Below are 16890 nucleotides of genomic sequence, written 5' to 3'. Positions count from 1 at the left end.
TCCTAGACAAGAACTTGGAATATAGTTGGTCTTTTGTTGTAACTGTTGGTGTAAACTCCTCATGTAATAAACGTTGTGTTTCAATTTCGGAACCTTATCAAGCATCGTTCTTTTTCAATTTTTCATATTTCGATTTCAGAAATTTATTTCCGTGATTGGAGTATGAGTTGCATCTAAAAAAGAAAAAAGTTGGGATGTGACAGTTGGTGAGGGTGTTTGGCATCGAAGTAATGAGGTTGGGACTGATCTTCTCAGGCAAAGGATTGCGGAGCAGTGGAGAGGGTCTAGACAGGCTCTGTCTGGGTGCCCAGGAAAACTTCGGGTGTCCAAATGAATACTTTGTGGGCTTGGGCTTCTATTCCTTTAATTTTCTTAAGATGGTCTTCTGCTTGGGCTTTACTGTCCGGCAAAAGGGTGTGAGCTTGTTGCTGGTGGGATTCGCATTTGGGACTCAAGAGACTGTCTATAGGTCCTATCTTTTGCTGCACTTTGGAATTGGAATATCAACTACTTAGGTAGAACATTGCTTTCTACTTGACGTATTATTTTGCGCGGAGTGGGCAAGGTCAGTCACACTACCGCCGGTTACCTTGATAGAAAGTTACTCTCTATTAGACTCATTTTTTTGCATGGAAGCATGGTTGACCACACTATTGGTACTATTTTACATAGCCCGGGTCTGCACGGTGCCTCATTAAATGCTTTTTAGCATCCCTTACTATTCTCGCTAGGTTTTATTTCCGATGCTTTATTGCATCTAGTATTGTTTTTGCTATTTTTCATTTTGATGTAGTCTCTACATCTATAAGTTGTAATCTTTCTTATTATTATTATTAATAAAGTGGTTGACTATTACTGTAAAAAAAAAACATCATCTTAGCTATCCTAAGGCCATGTTTGGCTCAAGGATTTGGGGAATCAGGAAAGGAAAGTTATTTCCTTTGTTTGATAGCCACAAATTTTAGAAGTATTTTCCTGAGAGAGGGGAAAATCATTCCTTTTAGACCCACTTTTACATAGTTAAAATGAGTCTAACCCATTTTCAATTCCTGGCTATGTCCCTGAATAAAGTTATTTGTTCTCAAAACCATTCTCCATATTCAGAGATGTCAGCCTAATCAATAAATGTCCAAGTGTATACGAGGTAAAATTGTGGTATATATTACTCTTTTTTTTTTTTTTTCAGATATGACTAAACTTCTTAATTTACCAAAGAGAAACATTTAGAAGGCCCCTCTCTCTGTCTGTGTATGAAAAAGAATGTAGATGGAAGTAGCAATGAGAAATACAAAAATAAGGCGTAAGTAAAAGTTTCCCTTTAAATTTAAATGCATCTTTCTTGTAAAGTTACCAGCGTTAATTAATATATGGCGCAACTTTTTTTGCAAGGATATGTTGCAACTTAAATTTACACAATATTGAAAGATAAAAAGCTAAGTTGAGTCTTCACCGAACAGTGTCGATCACAATCTACGGGTTCGGAACCATCGCATCTCCCTGAGGCGTTTCCGCGGTAACCCGTAGAACAAATTAATGACATAACTGCAATAACAGCCACATGCTACGATGAATAAAATGGAGAAGGGTTGATTGTGTTTGGACACCACTGCATAAATAGCTGAAGAAAATGCTATCACCATTTCAACAAGGGCAGACACAATCATGCGTGGGATGGTCTGGTTGAAAACTTTTACCGGAACAACATTTGTACTCAGAAAATGGGCAAACACCGCAAAAATTGATGTAAAGAAAGATAAGGTGTTGGTTAACAGAAACAGTACGAAGAATGCCTTTCCTTGTAAAACTGGTGTCCCGTCGCTCTTATATCCTCCCGGCATTGTCAAAGCTGCCGTAAATGTAACCGTGGCAATTAGCACTGCTACCAGTAGATTGCTATCATATAATTGTGGAAGTGTATCTCCATTGTCTTGCAACTTTTCGCTCTTGTCTGCAATATTGGGTTGTATGTCGGACATATCCTTCTTCTTAGATTCTAATGCCACGAACTCGTGAAGGATTTTTTCGTGAAGAAATGGTACGCCAACAGAATTCCCCAAGCGGATGGAGGGGAGAGCTGTGAAAGGATTCTACAACATAAAGAAATTGTAATGAACACGTGAAATCAATAATTAATGTGTATAAACAACCTCACTGATTTAAAGTTGTGACAAATTAGCACTTAGGGTGAGCCCAAATGTTTAAGAGCAAGTTCACCCGATGAGCTTGACCGGTCAAGACTATTCATTGCTTTTTTTGCCTTATATTTCCACTATTGAGCTTGACCAATCAGATACTATTCACAAAATGTCACGACTAGTTAATTTTTTAATCGAGTTCTTGTAACTAATGTCACGACTAGTTAAGGGGAGACGAGTGGGTTTGGGACTAGTGTTAGGACTAAATTAGGTCATAGGTTTGATTCCCTACATTGTAACAAAAAAAGAAGAAGAAGAGATTGGGTGTGTTAGAAACGTGCCCTAAAAGCCCTTTTTTTTTTTCTTTTTTTTTAAAGAATAGAGATTTCATAAATCCTAAAGCCATAATGACACATAAATATCCCAATCCTTGTACTCTAAATTAATGACCAAAGTAATTTAGGAAACGTTCAGTATCGTCGTTAATACATTATCGATAACTTATTCAAAGCCAGCATACATATGTAGATAAAAGACTCTAATCATCCAAGCAAAATAAGTGAATTTTCCTAAAAGCCAATTTAGTAATAGCTTCCGGATCTTGGAACACTTTATTTTACACATATTTTTTATCCATTAGATTTAAGTGTTTTCAATGGTCTTGATTCATTATAAGCATGATGTGGCAAATTACATGAAAAAATTATATATATACACACACAAGGCCATTCTAGTGAGGGATTCATTTTTTTGGCCATTTTAAGGGATCGTTTATTAGATTCACTTTTCGATCACATATACATATTTCAACCGTTCAATTTTTAGGTCTATATGAGTAGATCACCCTTGCAAGTTTTTAGCCAAATTGATAATCATTAAGGCATTCATAACTGCGATTTACAGTTATAAACATGAATGGTTCAGGTTAGATAGATTTGGTTCGTCCATTGATTTAATCCAATTCAATACCTTAACGAACATCAATTTGGCTGAAAATTTACAGAAATGATCTACACATTAGGATCTAAAAACTAAACGGTCGAGATGTTGAAATGTAATTGAAAAGTGGGTCCTACAAGGGAGCTCTTAAAAATTTTAAATGGCCAAAAAAAAATTCCTTAGTAGAAGGGCCCTATATATATTGTCACAAAAAAAATAGGAATAATTTTATAAGGAAAATAAAAAATCATAAATAGAAGATGAACATCTTCTTCTAGAAAATATGAGAGGCCTTGCGCTCTTCTTTCAGTAGGGGCGGAGCCACTTTAGGGCACGGTAGGTCTCGTGCCCCACTTTTGTTTTACTTTTTCTAAAAAATGTAACAACATAGCTTATCTAATAATTAGTTTTCTCATATCCTTATACTACTTATCTAGCGTAGTGGTCTTGCATGCACACCACTCTCTAACTTTTGAGTTTTTACTGTTTTATCCAACCAAGTTGCAGCTTTTGTGGTTTTTTTTTTTTGGCACATTATTTTTCTACTTTTTCTTTTCTAAATTAATTTTTGACTAATTATCATACTATACATAAAAACATTAAGATAATTGCTCACAATTAACGGTCTATAAGATATCACTTTGATTTTATTTTATTTTTTATGTTTGAAGTTTTTAGTCGACTTGTGATTTTGTGAATGCCCCTCCTGATATTAAACATAGCTCTGCCACTGCCTTTCAGCACCGTCTTCTTCTTTTCGTTGAGTTGTTCAATTTTTTTTTTTTTTTCAATGGTACATTCTTGATTTCATTTCATTTAAGTTTCACACGATTTGCCTCAAAAAAGCTTCACACCCAAATCATTTTGTCTTGCTAAAGTTTGTATTATAAAAATTCATCCTCCCCTAGTCAACTTCTTTTATTCCATCAAGCTAGTATTAGTAATTGTACTACAAGTTTTTATCGCTCTTCTTCTCAGGTCTTATTGCTTTTTATTTATTTTTAGGATAATTTTGCCTTTTCCTTCTTTGTCACTTAGAGAGATAAGTCATTGGAGACCTCGTCGGACTCCAGTGACGGGTGGCCAGCCGCGGACTCTGGTGACCGAGATCCGGCAACCGGTGACAAGAATCTCGAATCCGGTTACCGGACCGATGGCCGGATTTCAGCGTCCGATTTTATTGCCCCCTAATAATACCCAGCAATCATATTATTACTCCCAATAATCGTATTATTGCCCCTCCAATAATCTTTTTATTGCCCCCCAATAAAATGCCAACAAGATGATTACAACAGTTAAACATTAGTACAGTCAGTCACCAATCTACAAAATCTACCAAACACATGCTATTACATAACTGGAATTAAAACATCTTTTTTGCATATTTTCTCATACTAGACAACTTGTGGCATGTGGTCTGCCCAAAAAAAAAAAAGAATAGGAATGGTGTAGACATCGTCGTTCTCAGACCAAAAAAAAAAAGAAAAAAATGTTGAAACCCGTAGTGCAGAAGTTGAATTGGGAAGCGAGGTTGGCGAAGGAAATCGGGAAGCGAGGTCGGAAAGGACGACTTTTGGGCGATGAGGTTGAAGGACTGGCCGAATCGAGACTAAAGTGGCTGGCGTGAGGTCTTGGACAGACGACGCATGTGCGAGCCCTGATCCGGAACAAAACCCGGACCTGGACTCCAGGACTTGCAGAGGCTGCAATTGCGACAATCATCTTCTTCATGTGTCTTCTTCACGTGGCGGTGGTGCTCGAAATAGGAGATTTAGTCGAGGTCGACGGCGACGACAACTGATCAAGCACACCACCGATCGGAGATTGAGGGGCAGAGGGACGTCGGAGGCGACGACAACTGATCCAGCACACCGTCGATCGGAGATTGAGAAGCAGAGGGACGTCGGAGAAAGATAAAGAAGAGGAAGTGATCGGACTTGGAGGTGGCAGAGGACATAATCGTACTTGGTGGCCAAGTAGTTCAACCAGAGGGTCTCAGCGAAGTTCCTACAATGAACTGAGAGAGAGAGAGAGAGAGAGAGTCTGAGAGGAGTGTAGTTTATTAATTAAAATGAGGGCAAAACTGTCAATAAATGTTAAATTGGGTAAATGGGAGTAAAAAACTCTTAGTGGAGCAAGTGGGCAATTTTTAGGCTCAAATTGTGTAAATGATCAATATCCCTTTAATTTAAGTTTTTTTTTTTTTGGAAAAAAAAATTATTTTTACGTCATTTGCCACATCATATATGAAACTAAACAAGACCATTTAAAGTATTTAAATCTGGCCAAGAATTCGAGGACTTCCACCAGTGGTGTTGGAGGATGGAAGGCGTGAAGAAACTGGTAAGTGTATTGGTGCGGCGGTGGGGATTTATGCCAGAATTGGTTTCATCAGAGGGAGGAGTAGCCTGGGTAGTTATCTCAAGATTCGTGTGGGTGTGGGTGTGGGTGTGGATGTGGAGGAACCTTTAAAGAAAGGCTTCTCGTTCAGGGCTGCTGGGGAGCAAATTAGCAGGTTCTATTATTTGGAATATGAACATCTCCCCGTTTTTTGTTTGTACTGTGGTCTACTTGATCATACCGGGAAGAGTTGTCCAAACAGGGAGGCGGGAGAAATAATAGAACCCTGCTACTCGGTCCTGCTGAATGCAGAAAAGAAGGAACAATGGTTACGATCCCACCAGGAATCAAAAGAGGAGGAGTCTGTGCTGGGGTTTGGCGGACGCCGGTTTGGCCTGGGACAGCCAAAGAAGAAGGGTTGGATGATGATTGAACCAGACTTTCCGGTCTCGGGCTTAGTTCGTACCAGGGAGGAAAGAGATTCAGATGACTCTTTACCAGGACAGCCAGTGGCGGATCTAGGATTTGAAAATAGGGAGGGCTACATATTTATATGTCCCTTTGGGCGAAGCCCAAAATTTTTTTTTAGTACAATAATGCACAGGTGTGCGAATGCAAGAGTGGGGAGATGAAAACTTGAGAGTTCAAGTGTTCAAAGATTGAATTTAGTCCGTAATTTAGGCCTTTTTGCGAAGAAGAAGAATGAGAATTTGTGATGGACGGAGAGAATGGAAGAGCCAGAGAGGAGTTTAACTTCGATAATTTGAGAGTTCGGGTGGCTTTGTTAAACAAACATACATATAAACAAAAAATATACATCATATATATAGTTTTTTTTTTCAACCCAAAAGTTTGTTCTGAATATAAAGCCATGGATAGGACGAAATAGTTAGCAAATAAACCCAAGCCCAATCTGCAAAGTTAACTCTATAAACTTGAATTGATTACTCGACATTTGAATGAGGCCAAGCTCCTGGCCGAGATATTGAGATAGCACAACAATTGATAAAATGATAAGTATTGAAATCAATTAAACCCACAACAATTGCACAGCAGAAAGAAGACCCATTGATCGACCTTGATAAGTTTTGAAATCAATTAAACCCACTTACCCACGTCAATTAAACATTTAAACCCACATCAATTAAAATATACATCTATTTTTTTTTTTTAAGCCTAAAAATCTCGGACGGGCTCCAGCCTGCCCAAGCTACTACTTGGATCCGCCCATGAGGACAGCTGGGTGAGAACGGGATAGAGGTGGACGGCGCGGATGATGGTGATGAGGGTTAGCAAGGGCGGGCGTCTAAGAAATGTCGTACGGCTGAAATACTGGTGGAAAGGTCGGAGCTCAGGGATGTTTCGGTTATGGTATGTACGTCCATTATGGACGCATTAAAGTCTACAAAGATGATTGGGGATCTAGATTCGCCAACTTTATTGGATGCGAGATCTGGGGACCTTGCCATACTAACCCTAGTAGAAGAATTATTAGGTGGTTCTGGAGTACCACCTGGCACTGCCATGTGGTAGTCCAAGCCAATAATATCACTTGAATGTGGTGGGGACCATGCAGGGGGTGAAAAAAAAATTAATTTAAGAGACCAATCAGAAATCACTACGAGTCACATGGCCCAATAACATCACCCCGGACCACCACGTGTACTATGGTCCGGGACCATGTAATAATTTCCCCAAAACCCCCCCCCCAGAGAAAGTTAAGCAGGTGTCACAAGAGGGCGGGAAGCTGATTTCTCGTTTAAATTCTTTTTCCAACGTGGAAGCCTTCAATGTTAATAATTTGGCAGTAGACTCGGGGCATCTTAAGAAGAGTGTTCAGGGGCCCAAGAAGGAGTTGGGTAATGGGCCGGGGAGAAAGGCACGGGCCGACCTTTCTCCTTCTGGGACTAGGCCCAAAACTTATTTCTCTCCCAAGAAGAAGAAGGTTATATTGGCACGGAACACAGGTCAGGTTGGTCATGCTAGAAAGTCTGCTACGTCGAGTCTAGGACGTACTCCTAAACGTCTCTTAGTGATGGGTCCGGTCTTGACCCATCACGAGCCATGAATATCTTATGCTAGAACTGCTAAGGGATTGGGAACCCTTGGACAGTTAATGGGCTTAAAGGGCTTATTGCCCTAAACCTTCCCAAAGTGATTTTTTTGAGTGAGACTAAGTGTACGGAGGCGGAGATGGCACGGTAAAGAAACAATTAGGGGGCTTTCACGGTGGCTTGTAAACTTGTGACAAAGAGGAAAAGGAAAAGAATAAGTAGAGCTGGAGGATTATGTTTACTGTGGTCGGATGATATTAAAGTGTCGTTGAATACGTACTCAGATAATCACATTGATGTGATAGTGCATGAAGGGTCTACGTCCCCACAATGGAGGTTCACAGGTATATATGGCCAACCTAGGACTAACCTGAGGCGTTTAATGTGGAACTTGTTGATTAGTCTGCATGGGAGATGTTCCCTTCCTTGGGTGATAGGAGGAGATTTTAATGAGATTATTGCTTTACATGAAAAAGAGGGGGGCCCAAGGAGGAGGTACAAACAGATGGATGATTTTAAAAGGACGTTTGGGGGATTGTTCTTTGAAGGATTTACACTACACTGGGCCTTGTTTCATATGGAAAGGGGTTAGACATGGTATTGACGTGAAGGTGAGGTTGGACAGGTTTGCGGCTAGTGAATCTTGGTCCCAGCAGTTCCCGAAATCTCGGGTTATCCACCTGAGCCCTAATGAGTCTAATCACTTGCCCATACTCCTGGAGGTGCGAAAGTCAAGGAGGCGACCTAGGAAGCAGAAGAAACAGTTTCGCTTCGAAGAATTCTGGTTATGTGAGGATGATTGCAAGGAGGTTGTTGCAGTGGGGTGAGACTCTGCGGCCGGTCCTAATCCCTTGGTGATAGCCTGTAACAAACTCGCTACTACAAGGGATGCCTTGTTAAATTGGAGTCTAGAGTGATTTGGAAGTCTACAAAAAGAGATTGATATTGTTAGGGCTCAGTTGGGAGTTTTTTTATGACAAGTCTTATTCGACACAGCCACTACCATGCAGGTTGGAGCTTGAAACCAAACTTCATGACCTATTGCAAAAGGAACAAGTGTTTTGGAGACAATGATCTAGGGTTCTCTGGCTTTCTGATGGAGACATGAACACCAGGTTTTTTCACCAGAGTGCGACTAATAGGAAGAAGAAAAATATGATAAAGGGTTGCGTGATACTAATGGGGTATGAAGGTCAGAGGAGTCAGATATTGAAGCGGTGGTTCACTCATATTATAGAGAGTTATTCCGGTCGTCTAACCCCACTAATATTTCGAGGGTTAGTAGGGTTCTGCCCACAATGGTGACTGATGATATTAATGCAGCCCTAGTGCACGAGATTACTAAGGAGGAAGTCTGGGGTGCCCTGAAGCAGATGAACCCGTCGAAAGCACCAGGACCTGATGGTTTTGCCCCATCTGTTCTTCGCTGACGACTCTTTTATCTTTTTCAGAGCTGCTTCGGAAGAGTGTAATGTGTTGAGGGACATCCTCCTAAATTATGCAATGGTGTCAAGCCAACAAATTAATTTTGACGAGAATTTTGTCTCTTTTAGTAGAAATGTACCTGTTCCCTTCCAATTCCAGCTAGCAGAGTCTCTAGGTGTGGTGAGAGTGAAGAAGCATGATAAGTATCTAGGCCTCCCCATAGAGCTGAGTTATTCTAAAGATGAGGCGTTTCGTTTCTTGGCAAAGAAGATTGATAAGCGAACCCAAGGTTGGAGGGATAGAACTTTGAGTGTGGCGGGGAAAGAGATCCTCATTAAAGTAGTACTACAATCCATTCCCAACTATGTGATGAGTTGTTTTGAGCTCCTCAAACATCTTTGCCATGCTATTCATATGACGATGGCGAAGTTTTCGTGGGGAGACAAAGGTGATGCAAAGAAAGTTCATTGGAGGGTAGATTGGGCTTTCGTAACATGGTGATGTTCAATCATGCTCTTCTAGCCAAGCAAGGGTAGCGGCTTCTGCAACGACCTCAATCTCTGGTGACTAGATTACTCAAAGCCAAGTATTACCCATCTACAAACTTCATGAAAGCTACGCTTGGGTATGATGCATCATATGCGTGGAGAAGCATCCTTGTTGGCAGTTCTGTGTTAGAAAAGGGGTCCGAGTTCAGATTGGTAGTGGCAGGTCTGTGTCTCTTTGGGAAGATCCTTGGCTTCCACTTCCCTACAGTTTCAAGCCTTATTCTCTACCAATGAAGGGGACGGAAGAGTTCAGGGTTTGTGATATTATCACTCAGGATGATCGGGAATGGTGTTTACCAATGATTAATGATCTTTTATGGTGGAAGAAGTTGTTCTCATTGCCAGTATTCCTCTTAGTTTGAGAGAAACAAATGATAGATATATGTGGCATTTTGATAAGCATGGGTCCTATTCAATGAAGAGTGGCTATTACATTGCCATAACCATTGCTAGACTCACGGAGCATGCATCATCTTCCTCCAGAACTGGAGGCACATTTGGGCAGTTTTGGAATAAGATTTGGAGGTCAAATGTTCCCCTAAGGTCAAATCCTTTATCTGGAGGCTAGGTAGAGAAATTCTTCCTACAAGGACATCGCTATCACGTAAGGTTTCTCTTCCTACGCTAGAATGTGCTTTTTGTGAAGGGGACGTAAAGACTTGCATGCATGTGTTTCATGATTGCCCAATAACATGCAGCTTTTGGGCCCACAACCCCATCCACTTGAAGAGTAGGTCTTTCCCAGCAACGTGTATGTTTGACTAGGTTATGGCTATTATGGATTCTCTTTCTAAACATGAAGTTGATGTGTTCTTTGTGTCCTTATGGGCCATATGGTGTGAGAGAAACAAGGTAGTTTGGGAAGGTAGTGATTGTAACCTAATAAACATGTCAGCTTGGGCGTTGAAGCTCCTAGAAGATTATCAGCGACTTCACGTCAAGACTGAGAAGAAGGGGAGGCGGCGTCCCCAGGCAAAGTGGAGCTGTCCTCCGAGTGGCAGACTGAAAATCAATGTTGACGGGGCTTATTGTGCTACTAGCGGCCATGGTGGAGTGGGGGTTATTGCTAAGGATGAGGAGGGACGTTGTGCTGTAGCCTTGGCAAGACATATACCATATGCACGATCTGCTTTGCATATGGAGGCTGAAGCGTTACGTGCTGGTCTTCTTATAGCCATACATGAACAATGGAGTGATGTGGAACTAGAGAGTGACAGTGCTATAGTGTTGACTGCCCTGGCAAAAGAAGGGGAAGACTTGTCTGAGGTCGGTGCTATATTGAATGATTGTAAGTCTTATTTACAAAGTTTCAGTTTTATTTCCCTTAGACATGTTTTTCGTGAAGCAAATGGCGTTGTAAATAGACTTGCACACCTTGCTAATATATCCGAGATTGATGAATATTGGGTTGAGAACATTCCTGATATTATTCAGGATGTACTTATTGAGGATGGGTGTATCTTCTTACGAGGTATAGGTTCTTTGTCCCCCTCATTGTACTCTCAAACTCTTATTAATAATAACATAGGGTGGAGGACCACTACTCCAACCTAGCGGGAGACCCAAGCCCATTTTCAAAAAGAAAAAAAAAAGTATTTAAATCTAATGACTGAAAAGAAGCGAAAAATATGTAAAAATAAAGTGTCAAATGAGCCAGACCCTTAGTAATTAAAATTAGATATTACATGCCAACTCCATTTCAATAAATTTTCTAGTTATTTATCAATAAAGAGTAAGTTAAGTAATTCATGAGTTTGACTTTATACTATTTAGTAATATACTATGAATGAGTTCATATGACTAAGAGCATCTTTAGTAATTCTAGCTATTTTTTTGTTAAATTTTAGTTAAAGTAGCTAAAAAGTAATTTTGAATAAAATTGGTAATTTAAAATCTTTAAAATGGTCTCTAGTGTAGGCAATTAATGCAGAGAAAGTATGTTCAAAAATGAATTCCATGGGAGTGGGAGAGTCTATGCACCTTGTGTGCCTTGTCTGCTCCAGGTAGGTGGTGAGTTCTTTGCTTGACCAAATAATTGCAGCCTCCTAGTGGTAGGGTGAAACTAAGTGTCATGGGATTTATATTCTAGTGGCAGCATATTGGGAAAGTAGTGCTATTAATAATGTTTATTCGTAATAAAGTTATATTTCTGGTATGTCACCACAAATGGAAAGCGAACGAAGTATCCAATAGAGCACCTCTTCGCTAGTTTATGTTTGTTAGAATATATTTATTTAGTTGAGACTCTTGTTATTATTTCAGTAAGTTCTCTTGATGCATATTGTAATCTGGAGTATAGGCACCATGTCCCCAATGGCAGGATTAAAAGCCAAGGAGAAACAAGGCCTAAAGGGAGCCATGGAGAGGACCATAATTTGCATATATATGCATTCCCTAAATATTGAATTTAACTTGTTTTTGAGTCTATTTTAGCTTCAATAAATTATTTTTTTATTTATCTAGGAATATTGGAAGAGTGAAGAAAATATTCATTTTGTGCTTTGAAGTGGAGAATTGGAGTTAGAAAAAATGATGGTCAAATATGGAGCAAAAAGTAAAATTGTGAATTTTGGCGAACCACCACAAATGGTGGCACAAGTGGCGACCAACCACCACTTATGGTGGTGCCATGTATTTTCCCGCCATATTCATGGAGGAGTAACATTACATCCATTCACCATCATCTCCCATAACCAAATCTCAACTTTTTGGTTACAAATCAACCACCATCTTTCCCCTTTTTCCACACCATCTCTACTCCCCATGTTACACCAAAAGTCCACTCTATCACACACAAAAATCTTCCATGTTTTTGTAAGGGCCAATCATCATGTTTTTTCATCATTTCCATACCCAATCACACACCTTACCTCTCATGCTTTTCCCCTTGACTTTAGTAACCTAAACCCACTCTAACACTCCATCTCGTTGCCCCTTTCATTTCCTCCAAGAGACATAGCTGCTCCCTTTGCCTTTCTTCATCATTTTACACCTCTCTCTTCCCTATATAAGCATCCATTCATTACACTCTTGAACAATCACCCATACCACTCCATTACATCTTCTTTCTCGCAATCTCCTCCACAAAACATCCATTTTCACCTCCCAAAATCCAAACTCATAATATCCATACTGCTCAACCTCAATCATCACCGCCACCACTACTCCATCATCACCACCACTATTACATCACCACCACCACCACTACTCCATCACTACCACTCAAAGTTGGCCAAATGAGCATCATATCTTCATCACCATCAAGAAGTTCATCATCCATCCATTCCATCATTAAACAGGATTCAAGGAGCATTGAAGGATGAAAACGAAGGAGAAGCTACCCATTGATTTGTCAAGCTTCAACTAGTTCATTATCTCCTTAACTTTTTAAATTTACCTTGATGTACTTTATAGATTTGATGTTAATTTGTATGATTATGAGTGAGTAGTTACTATGTTGGGACTAGGGTTGAATGCCCTAGCCAAACTTGTATGAATTGATGTTTTAATTTACATTTGATGCTATTTGTGATTTTCATCTTCATATGCTAATTCAAGAAGTGAATGCATTCATTCAAACTTAACTACTTTGAATGTGTTGTGTTTGTCATCTCATGAAAAAATGTTTAGAGAGCAGTTAACCTGGAGCATTGATAGCATGATAGCATCCTCTATGTGCATGTGAAGGTTGTGAGTTAAAATCACCTAGATCTAGGATTGATTTGCTTGCATGAGTATTTAAACTCAAAGCTTTATACATCTAGGAACAATGGATTGAGACTTAACCGATAATAGGATTTGTTCTTAGGTAGTTAATTCTAGACTTATCTAGTTGAAATTGATAACATTAAAGGAGTTTAAGCCTTTGTAGTATTATCTGGATGCAAAGAGAGTAATTGGGAAATTAGAATCGCATCACTTGTATTGAACTTCAATACTTACAAGGGAGGTTAATGGTAGACAATCCAACCCCTAACTTCATCCATTATACTACTAGTTTAGTTTACATTTTGAGCATTTATTTTAATTTGGTTCAACACTCTATCCAACAAAAAATTTCACTACCACCACAATGCACATACTCACCATGAGCCTAGATTTCCTTGTGAATTTAGGTTTGTGATTGTATATTTACATATTCTAGCTCTCCTTAGCTCTCCTTAGGTTAACACTCTAGCTTTACAACCTTTCTTAAATCCCTATACTATTACTTGTGCCTCTTATACTTTAGGGCAGCTATTTGGCTAACAAGGATCTGGATCCAACATAAGCAATTCAAGATTCAAAAGTTTCTTGAATAAAATTGGTAATTTACCCTTTAAAATGGTCTCTAGAGTAGGCAATTAATGCAGAGAAAGTGAATTCTATAGGTGTGAGGGGATCCACATTCCCCTATGGTCAATGTGTTGACGAGCGATCCTTGCACGTGGTCTGGTATCTTTGGGACACGGTGTGGAAGAGGGCGTTGGTTTTTATGGCGATTGTCAATGAGGTGGTATCAAGATTCTCGGGATTTCTTGTAGCCCAAGAGGTTGAGCCCTTTCGGCTCATGGAGGTCATTCTTGATGACGGACTCGTAACTGGTTTAGGTTTTAGGGAGGAGAGTGGGGAGTTCATATCCACCACCGGTCATTCCCGTATAATGTAATTTTGGTTATTATCAATAAAGGTTTTCTTATTCTCAAAAAAAAAAAAGATGAGAATAATATTAGAGGGCCGTACACTTGATATTCTTGTGACATCTAATATAGTCGGCGGCTAGTAATTTGTCAATTCCAAAAAATACAACAACTAAAGCAAAATTGATTAAAATAAAAAAGAAGTTATTTGATAATAAAATAATTAATAAGAAAAAACAACAATTAACGGAGTTATGGCCACAAAATTAATAAGATGATGGACAAATGTGATCTAGTTGGAGATAGAGAGATCTTATCTTTCGTATGGACACGTACCAGTTTAAAATTGCGGCGAACATAGATGTCGACGGCATGTAAGAACTCGTTATTAATAGCAGTCCTATCAACTCTAGGATCGGATGCGAAACTTCCGATAATAGAGTCCTCTATTCTGTAAATGGCAGCTAGATGCAGAGGAGTGTTTCCATCATTATCTGCTTCATTTATGAGCCTGGCAAGTTTAGCGGTCTTCAATATGTACTTGACGACAAATATACATTCACCTAAAATTGCATAGTGAAGAATGTTTTGGCCTTTATCATTGAGCAAATCACAAGCATCAGGCCGACGTCGAATGAACTCTTTCAATACTTTAGTGTGACCTGCACAAGCCGCGACATGGAGAGCCGACATTCCAGTTTTATCCAAAATATAAAGTGTAGAACTATCGCAATTCAGCAATACTCTAGTTACGTTAAGGTACCCTCTCAATGCTGCGTAGTGCAACGGAGTCCATCCAATTGCATCAGTCGTTTTTACAATGTCTGGCCTTTTTAATACCATAATCTTCACAAGGCCTGAAGTACATAGAAATGAGATTTATCAAAAAACAAAAAAAAGCGAGGGATAAAGGAGGTTAATGAGTCATGTCTCCTCAAACCAAGGCCGGCCTTATAGGGTGCCCTGTGCAGTTTTATTTTTGTTTAAAGAATCCTTAATATGAATATTAAACCTAAAAAAAGTATATTTGGAAATTTTATGAGTTTTGAGAGAGAATACTATTTTAAATTGGATATTAATTATAATTAAAAAAAAATCATTAGACTAGAAATTAAGATCGCTCAAGAGGGCATCTCATAAAATTTCATTAACTATAGTCTAATCAAATGTCATACGTCATAATAAGAATATGAGGGTTAATGTTGGGTTATAATGATAACTGAACTGGATCGGATTTTTCAAGTTGGATATTAAATGTGTTTTCATATAAGTCATTAAACTGATCCGAGAGTGTAGAATGTGATTACTTCATAATATGATAATATAAAGCTAATTTTATCGGGAGTGAGGTAGCAAGTTACCTTGGTTACGTTAGTGAGTTAGTAATACACTCACCCAGTCAGTGTTCAGACATAGGTCCCCCAACAAAACCAAACTAATCTTCCGCCGCAGGCGCATGAACCCGAAATCCCCTCAAATATGCTGGCCACAAACTTGTGGGAGTTAGGATTCGAACTCTAGACATAGAGGTTCCATACTAAGCAGCTCGACCAACCTTACTACACCAAGTGATTTAATATAAAGCTAATTGATCATCTCTAGCGTATATTTCTATAATGTAATAATTAATCATTGATCTCTAGGTAGGAAAAATACGAAGAAAAATATGGCAAACATATAGTCAGTCATGTACTTACGTCTCATACGTATGTGCCTGTGGGTTACTGCGGCATGCAAAGCTGTCACACCATCCGTTCCCGCGAAAGAAGGAGAAACAGGACACTCGACTAAAATGGAACGCGCTACGAGACTTCCTTGCGAACAGCTATGAAGAGCGGCGACTCATTGGCGCTGTTAGTAAAACAGCACAATTCGGGATCAGCCGCCATTAACAAATTCACCACTTCATTGTGACCATATTGGACAGCTACATGAAATGTTGTATGTTAGCGTGAGTCATGGCTTAACGTTAGGAATAGAATATATTGTAATTATTACGTAGTTAGCACTTACCTGTTATATTCCTGTAATCTTCTTTATATACCTCCACTGTGAGAGGAATCAAATATTAGAAAATTCACTCTCAATCTTGTCTTATTTGACTTGGTATCAGAGCAAAGATCCAAACCGGACTTTGTCTCCTTATTCTCTCTTTGTTTTTCTCTTAATTGAAAAAACAAAAAGGTTTTAGAACCCCATTTGTTAGGGTTTTAACTCCAGCTGACATCAGCCTTCATTTATCAAAAGATCGGCGGTGTCCTCTCTCTTCTTCAGGTCGTCTGTTCCCTTCAAGGTTAACTTCACCTGTCTACATCAGCTTCACATTCAAGACCGGCCTTCATCTCTTCGGATCGCCCGGGTCACCTCCATCTCTTCCATCTCTTCCGATCGAAGTCATCACTTCCTCGAATTCGTCAGTTCCCGGCGTCGTTGAAGGGTCCTCAGATCGTCGGCCCATCTTCATCTTCAGGTCGGATTTCCCGGCGTCGCTGAAGAACACCCAGATCGTCTGCCCAGACTTGGCTCAATCCGGCGTCGTCCTCCAGTCGCTCGCATCACCTGGTCGCTCCAGGCACCGATCTCTTTCGGCACCGGTCTCGATCCAGTCCCATCCGGCCACCTGGTCCATCTCCAACTGTGCTTTCGTCCACGATTGTGCCCAGACTTGGCTCAGTCCGGCGTCTTCCTCCGGTCGCTCGCCTCACCTGGTCGAAACAGCCATAGTCGGTCAACTCGATCAGAGCCAACTGAGTCAACTCGGTCAGAGTCAACTCAGTCTCACTCGGTCAGCAACAGATACCCTCAAAAAAAAAAAAAAAAAAAAAAGAAA

The 16890-nt window shown here is 39.8% G+C and overlaps 1 protein-coding gene across 1 annotated transcript; it reads right to left on the bottom strand.

Annotated features, from left to right (window-relative positions):
* Window positions 1–13648: 13648 nt before the first annotated feature.
* On the bottom strand, window positions 13649–16689 carry LOC112203402 (ankyrin repeat-containing protein At5g02620). Its single transcript, XM_024344374.1, has 4 exons — window positions 16620–16689; window positions 16074–16109; window positions 14397–14917; window positions 13649–13696 (listed from the first exon to the last, which is right to left on the bottom strand). Exons 1-4 carry the CDS (start codon window positions 16687–16689, stop codon window positions 13649–13651), a joined length of 675 nt encoding a protein of 224 aa, XP_024200142.1.
* Window positions 16690–16890: the final 201 nt, after the last annotated feature.

This window comes from Rosa chinensis, chromosome 5 (genome assembly GCF_002994745.2).
Source record: "Rosa chinensis cultivar Old Blush chromosome 5, RchiOBHm-V2, whole genome shotgun sequence".
In the NCBI taxonomy this organism is placed as follows: Eukaryota; Viridiplantae; Streptophyta; class Magnoliopsida; order Rosales; family Rosaceae; genus Rosa; species Rosa chinensis.
This window is presented reverse-complemented; position numbering and strand designations above follow the sequence as displayed.

Bases quoted from the DNA above. Each gene is read 5' to 3' on its own strand.
- LOC112203402 (XM_024344374.1), bottom strand. From the start codon at position 16,689: ATGGACCAGGTGGCCGGATGGGACTGGATCGAGACCGGTGCCGAAAGA. The intron at 16,110-16,619 runs GTGATGCGAGCG...TTCCTCTCACAG, and splicing joins TCGGTGCCTGGAGCGACCAG to TGGAGGTATATAAAGAAGAT. The intron at 14,918-16,073 runs GTAAGTGCTAAC...TATGTACTTCAG, and splicing joins AGATTACAGGAATATAACAG to GCCTTGTGAAGATTATGGTA.